The 14,422-nt window shown below is 42.8% G+C and overlaps 1 protein-coding gene across 8 annotated transcripts in view; it reads right to left on the bottom strand.

Annotated features, from left to right (window-relative positions):
- Window positions 1-504: 504 nt before the first annotated feature.
- The window catches only part of lrrfip1a (leucine rich repeat (in FLII) interacting protein 1a), a 76,054-nt gene continuing 62,136 nt past the window's right edge, over window positions 505-14,422 (bottom strand). For 2 of the 8 annotated variants that reach the window (XM_082968856.1, XM_082968855.1), the window contains 5 exons: window positions 13,752-13,844; window positions 13,468-13,560; window positions 13,096-13,188; window positions 12,825-12,957; window positions 4,557-12,119 (listed from right to left, as the gene is read on the bottom strand). In XM_082968856.1, coding sequence (XP_082824982.1) covers window positions 9,523-12,119; window positions 12,825-12,957; window positions 13,096-13,188; window positions 13,468-13,560; window positions 13,752-13,844 — 3,009 coding nt within the window. In that variant the 3' untranslated portion in view covers window positions 4,557-9,522. Of the gene's footprint in view, window positions 2,207-2,345; window positions 2,421-3,027; window positions 3,133-3,242; window positions 3,323-3,509; window positions 3,628-3,967; window positions 4,018-4,556; window positions 12,120-12,824; window positions 12,958-13,095; window positions 13,189-13,467; window positions 13,561-13,751; window positions 13,845-14,422 lie in introns of those variants that run through there. The other 6 variants (XM_082968860.1, XM_082968859.1, XR_014382607.1 and 3 more) reach the window with 5 other exon arrangements.

The raw sequence follows: 14,422 nt of genomic DNA, 5'->3' as shown, positions 1-14,422 counted from the left end.
CATACTCCTCCCTGCCAGCTAGGGTGGCACGGGCTGAGTTGGAGTCTACGTTTCCCTGCAGCCCACTAGCTCATCTGGCTGAGGATGCTCCTCTGAAACTCAGTCCATGTCCAGAAACAATCTCTACCCCCTAGGCACTAGTGAATTAATATGTCTGACAGGATTTAATAGGTACGTAAGGGGTAGGCGCTAGGGTTTCTGGACACTGCCTTGGAGTACACAACTTAAACTTGAAATTACCACTTCTTTCCAAATCGTAGGCTCACATGACTGCCACATTAGCAGCTTTAAAATATGAATTTGAGACAACATGGACCTTAGATTAAAGAAGCCTCTATGAATGTGTGTAAGTGAGCCAGTTAATCAGAAATTCTATTTCACCTTCCTTCATATTGAATATGGGAAGAATTTGATCCTTGTACTTGTAGAAAGAACTAAAATTGAGAGTGGGCACAGCAATCACTCATCTATTGGAGGTCAATTATTTAGACTCAGCTGCCGGTACAGCATGGTTGGACATTTTATTGCACAAATATTACAATTCCTTAAAGTCTCCTTACAAACATTTTAAAGCTTTGTAAACAGTGAAGCAGTATCTCCCTAGAGTGTGTGTGTGTGTGTTTGAGGGGGTCTCCTACCAACGTTCCCTTCCCCATTTTATGTAGTCTTTTTCATCACCATAAGTATCATCAGCACTAGCATGTCTCAACAAGCAAGAGTATGTGAGGTGGCAGGCCAACCAGTGACTTTATTGCTCGAGACTGAGGGAGAATCTCAATTGCATACTCCTCACCTCCTTAAAACCCATTGGAAGAGGCCAGAGGGGAGGGACCTCTGGCTTTTTCATGAAATGGGTTTTGAGGAGAGAGGAGTATGCAATTGAGATTCTCCCTGAGACAAACTTCAATGGGGCTCTACCAGATTGTCACAGATCTGTCATTGGCTGCTCTGAGCCTAACTCAAAGCTGTGGCTGTAGTAGATTGGTGAATTAGTTTTGTCAAGCTGTTTAGGACCTAACTACTGTCCTGTTCATTAGGGAACTGTAGCAAAAGGATTGCAACGGAAAATGAAAATGAGCGTATTTTATTGGACAATTTCAGGTAGTCCCTCCCTGTTTTACAATTTCTTGTTTGGTGCCTAATGAACATGACCTGGGTACATTCAAAGACAAATCTGTCAACAAAAATAAATATATGAATCTGAGTTCGAAAAATGGGTGAAATCACGTCGGCATGTAAAAACATTCTGTGTGACAATGATTATATTGATTGTGGTAATAGAGACGGTGTATATCCTGGGAAGGTGGGATGCAGCTTTCCATGGCCTTTAGACTACACACGCCCTTGGACTTGAGACACAACAGGTAACAAACATACACACCCAACCACGGTAAAATGTGCTCATACTTTGGCTTTAGGACACAGATGAGAGAAATGCAGGGTATAAGAGCGGGATAAAAAAATTAAATTATACACGTGCACACAAAATAAATGCTCTCATATACACAGCACACCATGTTAACCCAGTTCAGTCCATTGAGACTTCAGGCCATGTCCTCTCGGTTTAGTAAATGTGGACATAGGGGGTTGAGTGAGGAGGTGGGTGGTTCCGGACAGAGGGACATTCAGTATTAGTCTGTACACTGGGGATGTGGGGTGGATAGGACCGCCATGTAGCCCAAGCAGCCAGTTGCGGTCCAAGTCGCCCCCCTGTAGCGCCACATTTCCTACAATTCTCTGGTGCAGAGCAGCGCCACCCCCTGGTAGAGGAAGTGAGGCACACAGACTTCCTCTTTCCCAGCCAAGTAGTGCTTGGTAGGGGCATTCTGGGTGTCATTTACTGTGTCATATATACCTATGAAGAATTCTCATCATTGGAAAAAACAAAGACATGAAGAAAATGGCACATTGCGCATTTTTGTGTGTTGTGCGCTTCAGCGATTAGGATATCTCAAATTTCTCAAGGTTATTTTCATAAGGTTGCGAGGCAGATGGAGAGGAGAGCCCAGTGCAAGGTCGGACACTCCACTTCCGTCCTACGTAGGCAGCCATTAGTGGACAAATAGGATAGGGTCGGAATTATGCTGGCAGGTCATCGTTAGGGAGTCGGTGCCGTGGTGCGATTGGCCTTCATCTTGTCCAGCCGCTTGGAGAGGTGGCTGTTGTTCGACTCAAGTTCGTCTATCTTATCCAGCGTTGACCGCAACTGCCATAAAGGAAGGAACAGAAGGCACAAAGATCAATCATTAACTTTAAATCGAAGACGCTATTATTCAAGATCAACAATGGATTAGTAACACTGTTCCAATGTTTTTGTATTAAAAAAAATCCAATAAATGTTGTACCTTACAGCCCAATTCCCTTACTTCGCCGTCTCCCAAAAGTGTGTGTAACAGGGTTGGTTATGTTTCCGCTTGCCTCTAAAGAAATGTGTATTTAATGTTCAAGCACTTTTATTGGTTGGTTCCATTTCGTTGACAATAAGGCGTGTTATTGCCACCACTTGCAGATAGGGGGAGATCGCGACTGTCAGGTCTCCCCAGTATGAAAACGTGATGCAAGGGGTAGGTCACGTTCTGAATACTGTATTCTATTTTACAATGTGTACCAGTTTGCTGTACATTCCTGAATTATACATGTGTGGGTATATGGTACCTGTCAGGGATTAAGGGGCTTTCCAGGATGTGCTTTGGAATATGAGTGTGTTAGCTAGCATGCACCAATGTAATGGTCACATAAGCTCACTGCTAACAGTTTTCATGCTACAGATTTGACCATCGACAGCCATCAACATCATTAAGCCCTGCACAACTAACGTGCTGTTTCCTATTTAAATCACAGATAATAAATAATGCTTAACTGGGACCATTGGCTGGGGTGATTTCTTTGAACTAAACACAACGCAAGGAGAGTACAATTAACATCTGTTACATCAGAAGCAATGTTCTGAAGATTGTAGGCCCCTGACATCTGGTCTCTGCATAGCAGCTTGATTCAAGCCACATGACTGACAGCTGGGGGCCATACCTCTCTCTGCAGCTTGCGTTTCTCAGCCTTCAACACGTCTTCCACTTTCTCGGCATTCTCTGACACACCCTTGTAGCGGGTCACCTGACCCTCGAGCCTGGTAACCTGCAGATTGGTGAGAATCATGAGAATCTCAGCCAATAAGTCAAACTAATAGTAACTATCTGTGATGATTATCGCTCTGCAATCAACCAGGTTAATGACAGTACACTTACATTCTGTTCCAAAGCGGTCACCTCCTGCTCTGATTTGACAAGTTTGAACTTCAGGTCACTAAGTTGCCTGCTGGCATCTCCTGCAAATGTGGGGGTGGGGGGGGAGAAAACAAGATCTGATGCGCGGCATATGAATGCTATGGAAATAGCATTGTTAGGACTAACATTCATTTGTGTCTTGAGTTATTCATTTCATAGGTCACAACATTTCAGGTGTGTGTCAGATGCTAAGGAACCAAAAAGCCAGCATTGAGCTGTGGATCTTACTCTGCAGGTCTTGTATGTGGGGGTCTGTGCCGTTCTTCAGAACCTCACCCTCTGGGCTGGAGCCCTCAGTCCCGTTCTTCAGTTTCTTTTGCTCTACTTGGGCCTTCAGTTTCTTCACCTATAGGGAGGAGCACATTCAGAACATAGTTAAAACATCTGTCTGTATGTAAGTGAGTGACTTCACATTGTACAGTGACTTCACAATTTAGTCCAGTCACCCATGCACCTCAGTTTATCGGCCTATCATTTCAACCAAGCATGATTTAATGTTAATTAATCTCTACACAATTTAGCTGCAGCAAGTTCATTTTAGGTCCTACAGATTCAGATTGAGAAAAGTTGCAGCCATATAAAAACAACAAGAAATAGCAGCAACACAAATGTAGCCAATTCAGTTGGGGAGTTCAGCTAACGTAACAGGTGACCCAGACAGACTATGGATGGATGTCCTTCCTCACCTGTCCTATCAAGTTCTCCCTCTCGTCAACCAGCTTCCTCAAGCGGATCTCTGAAAGAAACACAGGCAGATTCACTTCAGTATTACAGAAAATGTTAGACAACTGCTTACAGTACAGGATCAGTCTCACATTAAATGTACATTAAATACACATTAAAAAGTCTCACAGAACTTCTCACAATTATCGGTATAACTTTGAGTAAGCATCTACAACCCAATTATTACACAATTGCATTACGTTCATGCAAGAACAATCATAAGAACATCTTGTAAAACCAATGTTGACATACCAGGGGTGGGAGGAGCCAAGTACATGGACAGGGAGGGGCTGAGTCAGAGTGGGAGGAGTTTAGAGTCCCTTGATGCATGCAATGGAGCAGGTGTCCATTGGGAGAGGATATGTGAGGGGTGTGGCTATGGTTAGCATGCAGAAACTGTGGAGAGGACACTCAACCTCTAGGGCATTTTTATGCTAAACAGCGAATGGATGATGGAAGACAAACATAAGAGATTTGCTTGTGCGTCAATGACTGGCAGACACCACTACATATTATACTATAATGCGTAAGTACTACAGTTCCTTTCTCAAAGCTGGTAATGACTTACTTTATTCATTAAGGACAACTGTCAAGGTATTTCCTTACAAAAAGTGCACATGAAGAAACATTTAGACCAGAGACTAACAAAGGAGTCATATTCTTACACTGTGTACGACTTGTCTAGCAGTCATATCATTATATGAATTCAGCAGACATGGCATACAGTGCGCCTTCGGAAAGTTTCAGACCCCTTGACTTTCTCCACATTTTATTATGTTACAGCCTTATTCTAAAATTGATTTAAAAAAATGTTGCCCTCATCAAATCGACAAACAATACCCCATAATGACAAAGCGAAAATAGGTTAAGAAATTTTAGCAAATTAATGAAAAATAACAGTAATACCTTATTTACATAAGTATTCAGACCCTTCGCTATGAGAATCGAAATTGAGCTCCGGTGCATCCTGTTTCGATTGATCATCCGTGAAATGCTACTACAACTTGTTTGGAGTCCACCTGTGGCAAATTCAATTGATTGCACATTATTTGGAACGGCAAACACCTGTCTATATAAGGTCCCACAATTGACAGCACATGTCAGAGCAAAAATCAAATCATGAGGTCGAAGGAATTGTCCGTAGAGCTCCAAAACAGGATTGTGTTTAGTCACAGATCTGGGGAAGGGTACCAAAAAATGTCTGCAGCATTGAAGGTTGCCAAGAACACAGTGGTCTCCATCATTCTTAAATGGAAGACGTTTGGGACCACCAAGACCCTTCATAGAGCTGGCCGCCTGGCCAAACTGAGCAATGGGGGAGAAGGGCCTTGGTCAGGGAGGTGACAAAGAACCCGATGGGCAGTCTGGAGCTTGTCAGAGTTCCTCTGTGGAGAACCTTCCAGAAGGACAACCATCTCTGCAGCACTCCACCAATCAGGCCTTTATGGTGGAGTGGCCAGACGGAAGCCATTCCTCAGTAAAAAGACACATGACAGCCCGCTTGGAGTTGCCAAAAGGCACCTAAAGACTCTCAGACCATGAGAAACAAGATTCTCTGGTCTGATGAAACCAAGATTGAACTCTTTGGCCTGAATGCCAAGCACCACGTCTGGAGGAAACCTGGCACCATCCATAGGGTTAAGCATGGTGGTGGCAGCGTCAGGCTGTGGGGATGTTTTTCAGCGGCAGGGACTGGGAGACTAGTCAGGATCGAGGGAAAGATGAACGGAGCAAAGTACAGAGAGATACTTTATGAGAATCTGCTCCAGAGCTCTCAGGACCTCAAACTGGGGTGAGGGTTCACCTTCCAACAGGACAACAACCCTAAGCACACAGCCAGGAGCTAGGAGTGGCTTCGGGACAAGTCTCTGAATGTCCTTGAGTGACCCAGCCAGAGCCCAGACTTGAACATCTCTGGAGAGACCAGAAAATACCTGTGCAGCGACTGTGATAGCGAAAATTACAAGATTATGATATAATGCTGTTTTTGCATCAAATGGTTGTTTTATGGAGTAGAATGGGGTTTTTGGAACACTCATCTGTACGTGGTCTTCTAAAATTGGGCCTCTGGGGCTAAATGCTTCCAGTAGATTTACAATGCCTTAGGTCACATTCCATTAATGTGAGGGAGATGGCTATGGATTGACTGGAAGGTACCAGGGAGAGATGGCTCGGGTATGGGTTTCTACACAATGAGAACAGTCTTTACAGCAGATACTGCCTGCAGTAAATTATTAGTATCGTTCATACAGATCCTAACCTTGTGACCCATTCCATACATCTGTTGTTTGTCATGAACATTCAGGAGGATGTACTTTGCTATAAAATGCTGTGGATCAAATCTGCTCGTTGGACCTACGGGTGGGTCGTCGACCAGCTTCATTATTGCAATAATTAATCTATGTTATTAATACATTTTTTATAAAGTAATATCCTGATTGGTGATTGATCTTGTCTCTCCTCATTATTGATTAGAATTTCCACGATACAGCGCTCCCCCCATCCAACCTGACAGAGCTTGAGAGGATCTGCAGAGAAGAATGGGAGAAACTCCCCAAATACAGGTGTGCTAAGCTTGTAGCATCATACCCAAGAATACTCAAGGCTGTAATCACTGCCAAAGGTACTTCAACAAAGTACTGAGTAAAGGGTCTGAATACTTATGTAAATGTGATTTCAGTTTTTTATTTTAATACATTTGCAAACATTTCTGAAAAAAATGTTTTTGCTTTGTCATTATGGGGTATCGTATGTAGATTGATGAGGGAAAAAAACAATTTAATCAATTTTAGAATAAGGCTGTAACGTAACAAAATGTGGAAAAAATAAAAGGGGTCTGAATACTTTCCGAATGCACTGTATACTAAACACAATGCAATTTTACAGTTTGCACATACAGTAATAGCCCAGGGCTTGGATTTCACCTGACACAGCCTACATGGAATTGACTTGTAACAAGGAGGATGTTTCAGCCAATTATTTTATGGCATGAGAGACTTGAAACAATTCCATCTGTTAGTTTTTTTCTTCATCAAATGCTTTTTCCTACCTATACCACCAAAGCCAGTAAATATTTTTTAGTTCTGGGTAACATTTTGACATTGTGAAGATGAAAGGTATTACAATAAATGATGTGCAATTAATTGCTACAGTATTTGTTTCTCTTGGTAATTACACAATATATAGATGCTTTATCATGCGTTTCGATGTAACACCGTCCTTTGAATAGATGCAAAAAAATAAAAATAAAATAAAGTCATTCAAAAATCAATCAATCAATATTATTACATTATATAGGTGCTTATATGAGAGTATGGGAAATGTACCCTGCCAGGGCCAATGTGGTCCAGGCAAGCAGTAACACACCTGATGGATTCTACTTATCAACTACTACAACTAGCTTTCTTAGTTGTATCAGTTGAGTTACTGCTTACTTGGGGGAAAAGTCTGCATGGTAAGATTACCCATCCCATGGCCAACTTCCCAAAGCACTTAAGCAAAAAACATCTGGAAAACGCTAATGGTGCATTTCACATAGGAAAACGCATTGTAAAATATAAAGCATAGTTCAAAGAAATAACAAAATAAATATATAATCCGCTGCAATATTGTCTACTCAACATCATTCTACCCATGTTGATCTACAGGATGTCATGCACATTAATATATATTCAAGATAACATAGAACAAAATCTCAACACAATTATAGACGATTCTGCACAGCATTTCACCTAAAAAAAAAAAATAGTGTAACCCTTTACACTCGTGGGAATTGGCCTTATATGGATAGGGATAAATTGAAAAGTTTCTTACAGAAGAAATATGAAAATCATATGCATAACCATGGTAGCAATTGAAAAGGAAAAGTTTGGAGATGGGACAATTATTAGACCAAAGGTGAGTACACAACTGTTCACCTGACAGTACTGAATCCTAACATTACACAGATTTTATGTGCATTTTACATTTACTGTACTTTTCGCCGCATTTGTTAACAAATTCAGTAGCATAAGACTATTCCTGCAGAATGTGGGGTAGGTGCAACATAAGACCAAAAAAATGACAAGGGTTTGAGTGAGAGGACTAACTGGTGTCTCCATTGTCTCGGAGTTTCGAAATTGTTAGATTACTTGTAAGATATTACTGCATGGTCAGAACTAGAAGCACAAGCATTTCGCTACACTCGCATTAACATCTGCTAACCATGTGTATGTGACAAATACAATTTGATTTGATGTGGCCATACACCTCTCCAAAGTGTGCACAGTTCCTAAGCAATTTCCAATACACTTTTATGACACAAAGACGAGTCTTCAACTACAAGGTACTTTTTGGAGCTCTCCTAGCTGTGCCATTGAGGAACTAGAGCAAGCACACTTGTAGTTGTTTCATTTGGAACACAACACTTCATCCCCACCATCACACAAGCTAAGTTATAAAATACAATCTTACAGTGTTAGGCTTTCACAAGGCAATTCAGAGAAACTTTGGTGCACGTAGAAAGGAGTCATGACTGAATTAAGGTGTGTGTGCCCTGGAAATTTGCTTCACAATTAACATAAGCTCATTCTGTTCAGGACAACCCAGGGTATAACGCCATGTCATCTTGCAACTGTACATCAAACATAGTGATCATAAACATTGACACTGTATATGACATGAGTTTTATGAATTTGAAGTTCAAATTTTGACTCGGGTGTTTGGCTTGCTTGTATGATACCAAAGCGTTAATAAACCTCAACGTCTCATCTTTCAAAATACATAGTCATCTTAATTTAGAGCTTTTCCCTCACTCAGACAACCAAAATGGTACAAAAGTTGCCCAATTACAGGGAGGAATGGGGGAAACTTCTTGTCGCGCACCGTGCTCAAGTTCAGAACGGCTGTTCGTCAAACCCCATACAGCGCTGTGCAGCGCAGAGCCAGAGCTCTGACGTCATGTATAGCATGTTACTGTGCAGCCCAATTTAGGTGCTTATTAGTGCCCAATTCTGCCATTTTCAACCTGTATACGGGTACGAGTGTAAAGGGTTAATCGAAATGAGCTAAAATACCCACACACCTCTCTGATTGCTTTGGAATTCATTTGAATTGAAGGTGGTTCGGCTACAGCAGTTCAAATTCTGCAATTCCAATCATAAATATTTGCAGTTGTTTCTATTGAGGGCAGACCTAAACAAGGTCATTTGTCAGTCCTCTTTCCCCTTGCCTTTTCCTTTCTTACTGCCCTTTTTCGAGCCTGACCTAGATTTCTCCGTCACCCCCTGCTGAATATGTACTTCGACTACGCTCTCTTCTACCCTGCTTTGACCCATATGGGATTTTCCTCTTCCCCCTCTACTGGCAAAGCCCCTACCTCTGTTGCAATCTGCAGCCTCTCACTCTCACCTACACATTGTTGTTCAGTCACACACACTCCCTCTGCAATGTCTTTCTGTTCGTATATTACACAAATAAGTGATTAGTTGTTGTTCTTCATTGGCACTCTGGTTTGTGCTTTTTCTTCAGGGCTTCGGAGCTATTCTGGTGCACTATCTGACCCTCGTTCAAGTGGCTGCTTTGCCACTATTGTGCTAACTACTGTGGCCTGCGGTTTTCCTGTTGACTTGTCCCAGTCTTCCTCTTCCTTGATTGCCTTCTCTCTACCTGGCTCTACCTCCATTTTGTTGCCTTCCATCATTCTCACCTCCTGGCTGACCTCTTGGGATGTTACTGGAAACACATTCGCAGAAACCACCGAATCTAGGTCGTTAAAGTCAAACGATTGACCCTCATCGATATCATCGGCCCCCTCATCATTCCCCTGCTCACTGGGTCCAGGTACCTTGTTATCCTCCAGCTTGGCCTCAATGGGATCGTCTTGCTCTTCTGCTTCGGCCACCATAGTGCATAGTTTGCTTTCTTTGTAGTACTGTTCCCTAAAAAAGTCAATTGTCTCCGGAGTTTCTTTTACAGGGTCCTGTAGTCGTGTTTCTGTATCATTCAGCTTGGTCTCTGTGGAGATCCCTCCATTTGAGGTCTTTTCTTCATCAAGTGTTACTGGCTCGTTGTTTTCATCTAAGTGCTTGTCAGCGACTGGACAACCAGGTAGATCCATCAATTGTTCAGGCTGTCTTATGGTCTCAGCAGCAGGGCAGTTGCTGTCGAGCGATGTGCCACAGTTCTCTCCTGATACATTTTTGCATTCATCTACACTTGCTGGCAATGCTATCGAAATATCTTTATGTACAAGAGCATTTTTACACTCATCTGGGCTCCCATTTTGTTCATCCTGACCTGCCACTGTCAGGTATTTTATGGCATTTTCGGTAACATGCTCTGGGTGAGTAATGACACCATCATTGGCGATAAGGTCTTCAGGTACCATGCTCTTCTCGAGCACCGGTCTTAGAACTATGCGACTGTGAAAGTTAATTCCCTCTTCCTTTGTGTCTTGGATTGTTTGAGCCTCATCAACTGAGACCTTGATTGCATCTTCTTCTTTGATATTGTTTGAATTCCCAGCAGTGGACTCTTTCAAGTCCAATGGACATTTCGGGTCAGCTGAAGAGTTCAGGCAGTCTACAAAGTTATCAGGGTTGGTTATGTACCCTGACTCGTCTTTTTGGGTACCACTATTTGTTGTGGATTCTAATTTCACTTTAGGGTTATCAGCACTGGTTATACAATTGGTTATACATTGCTGGTCAACAGGATCCACAATACCAATGTCGCACTCATGGCATAATACTGATATCTGGCCTTCTGATTTCTCTGAAGGTTTTTGTTTGTCCTTTTTGACAACTTCCTCACTCTTGGCTTGGTCAGTCAGAGATACTTCTGGGGTTTCAATGGGAGGCTCCTCACTCTTAACCTCTACTCGGCCCTCTGCTAGTTGTTGTTCTTCCTTCAGGGTCCCTCCCTCAGCCATGGTTTGAGCTTTACCTATAGGGCTTTGGAGTTCTTGATTTGGTGAACTACCAGTCCCCTCCTCTAGAAGCTCCTGTGTCTCTATTGCGATAACTTCCTCCACTACTGGCTCCTTATCTGTTGAGATTGAGTCCACATCCTTTTCTGTTTTGCTCATCTTGTTATTGTCTCCCTGGTTTTCACCACTTTGTGTCTCTCCCTTCTTCTTGCCTTTCTTCTTCTTTTTGCCTCCTTGGGCCTGTGGCTGCATATCAGTGGCCTCTGGCAACACTTCAGCCTTTTTTGTTTTCTGAAGCTCAGGCTTTGATTCGACTGGGCTCTTAGTAGTATCAAGGTTTGTACTTTGGGGAATCTGTGTGGTATTTTTCATGGAGACTACACCCTTTTCTGTTGTGCTCTTCTTATAGTCTTCCTGATTTTCATCACCTTGTCTCTCTCCCTTCTTGCCTTTCTTCTTCTTCTTCTTGCCTCCTTGGGCCTGTGGCTGAGTGTCAGTTATCTCTGATAACGCTTCTGCCTTTGTTTTCTGAAGCTTAGGTTGAGGCTTACATTCTGATTTTATTGCGCTCTTACTAGTATCATGGTCAGTCCCTGGGCTAATCTGTGTGCCATTTTGTATGGTGTCCTCAATGGTTTCCCTAGGCTGAGGACATGAGTCTATACTTTTCACAACCTCTTTCCTCAATGCTATATTATCTTGTTCAGCTAATGCACCATATTCTGAGGTAGGCTCTTTTGTGTGATCACTACTCTTGGTGACTTTGGTCTCCATATCATCTGCCTTGACATTTTTTACTCCCATTTCCCATTTGTTTGTGGCCTCTACTCTCCCTTGCACTGTCCCCTCTATGCCTGCTGGTTTGTATCCCTCCCCCTCTTCTGTAAGCTCTTCCTCAGGAACTGTTACAACCACAATTACCTCAGAATCGCAAACCGGTCCATGCTTGACCTCTACTACCGGTATGCCATTATCAGAGTCTTTGTTGTCATTACTGCATTCAAGCTCAACCTCATCCCCCAATTTGGGCGAGCATGGCCGAGCCTCCATAGATGTTTCGGTTTCAGAAACACCAGCGAGGCTACAGGAAGTGGGCGAGGTCAGATGGTTCTCTTGAACCGCCTCATGTGTTTCCACTTGCTGCCTGGACATTCCTGGATCCACCATCTTATCTCCTCTACTTCCCAATTCCATATCCTGAGCTCTGCCTAAGAGATCATGAGGGGAGAACGTAAGGGTGATACAGGCCAAACACTGTGGTCTGGTGTTTCAAGTATTGTCATTTTTCTGATGATCAAGATCTGTCAGTTGAAGCTGGGCCAATTACCGCAAAGCAGAATTTGTAAAGAATTTGGCCAAAATCTAACCAAAAAGGAAGAGAAGAAAGAAAGGGAAGAATAGGAGGAGATCACAAAAACAAAGCCCTTCAAAGTAGATGAATTGTCAAAGCAGAGTAGGTCAGAGGCACCTTGGTGCCTCAAACTTTGGCAAGCTGCAAATCTTTTAAACTCTGAAATGTCTGCTGTGGTGTTATATTGCTTTGGGGTCACGCTCACTTCCACAAATCAGACAGCCTTATGACCATTTCAATATGAAACCACTGTGTAGGATACCAAAACAAGGGTGTTTACGCCATGTGCTTTAAATCATGGTTCAGATGGATTAATTCAAATCAATCAGGTGTAGGGGTTGCAATGGGTTGGGAGGAGAATCAGCAGTGAAAGCTTAAAAGTTAGTCGCAGAAGTCCCCCAAAAATTGTGTCAGTCAACCAAACTCATGTTACGTATACAGGTTTGCATTAGATTGGGTGTGGGCATGATTTAAGTTTTCAAGTTAGCTATAATTTGGTAAAGCTATGAGGTAAGCAAAAGATGATAACATATGGCGATATTTGTCCAGTAATGGTGCTTACCAAGCATGATGTTCCCCCCTTCCTTGGGTGATATCTGGGAGACCTGAGCCAATTGAGAAGCTGGCCTTTCAGTTACCACCTCCACCTTTTCCCCATTGGTGGTCAGGTCAGTTCCGAGGACAATTCCATGTTTCTGGGTAGGACATGAACACAGACTGATGATATGCTTTTGGGTCTCACAACAGTAAATTATAGCTGCAATTGATAAACCCTGTTTCAGGGGCCACTGTTGCATATTCAGAGCTCCGACTCCCATGAGATGACAAAGTACCTTCAGAATATCTTTCAGCTGGACCAGCTCATCCCTGAGCTCATCTCGCTCATTTTTGACTGCGTCCAAATACTCCTTTTGTTGCTCTAAGGCCTGAACAGTGCCCCCAGTGGTGGGGAGGAGGAAGTGCAGGTGAAGAACAAAGGAGTGATATGGGTGAAGGAAGTGAAAGTGAGCATACAGAAAGTGAGGGTACAGTATACAGTTTCAAGTATTCATGCACTTGGCTAAAGTTAACTTCTCTGCATAAGTGAATAAGTGTATTTTAAGACCACAACACAGGTGCACATATCACAATTGTGTGTGGGGGTTTACACATGCATACACCAAATGTACTAACAAAGTGAATGGATCAGAGTTCACAGGGCATACCCCAATCTTTTTATCCTTCCACTCTACTGTTTCCTGCAGGTCAGATATTTCCCTAACAAAGCTGTCCTGCTTGAGACGCAACTGACAGATCTCCTGGACAGTAGAAAAGCAGAAGATGGAACAAATAGGAGAGAGGGAGAGTGTGTGGGAGAGGAGTGAAAACAGTAGAAGATCAGCATGCAAGTAAGGTGACCCGGAAATTCAGAAATAAGAAAACTGAAAGGTGGCAGGTAAGGTCGTTTTGGCTGATCTGACAAGCTTGGGGTATTCCTTGGAGGACTCACCGTTAGTAACTCCTCGCTCTGTTTTAGCGTTTCTTTCATCACGTTGAACTGGAACTGGAGCACGCCGTAGGCATGTTTCTCGTGCTCAAAGTCCTGGGAGAGATGACAGAGGAGATGTTTAAATGGACTTACAATATGCAGTGATGATTTTGGCCCTAAACAGCTGCCTTATAATCCAGGAAGTTGCACTAGCTACATTAGTTGTGGATTAAATCAATTTGGATAAAGGGTGTTGTACACTATGAATTTAGGGATTTGTCGGCCATAGAAATCCTTGGTCGGACCGCCTAAGCGTTTTTTGTTGTTGTTGTTGGATCGCCTAAATCCAAACATCGTAATATATACACACACTGAACAAAAATATAAAAAACGCAACATGCAACAATTTCAAAGCTTTTGCTGAGTTACATTTAATAAGGAAATTAGTCAATTTAAATAAATTAATTAGGCCCTAATCTATGGATTTCCCATGACTGAGCAGGGGTGTAGACATGGGTGGGCCTGGGAGGACATAGACCCACCCACTTAGGAGTTAGGCCGACTCACTGGGGAGCCAGGCACAGCCAATCAGAATTAGTTTTTCCCCACAAAAGGGCTTATTACAGACACTTTGCTGCTATAACAGCCTCCAATCTTCTGTGAAGGCTGCCCACTAGATGTTAGAACATTGT

The sequence above is a fragment of the Salmo salar genome, chromosome 25, assembly GCF_965601325.2.
Source record: "Salmo salar chromosome 25, fSalSal1, whole genome shotgun sequence".
Taxonomy (NCBI): Eukaryota; Metazoa; Chordata; class Actinopteri; order Salmoniformes; family Salmonidae; genus Salmo; species Salmo salar.
This window is presented reverse-complemented; position numbering and strand designations above follow the sequence as displayed.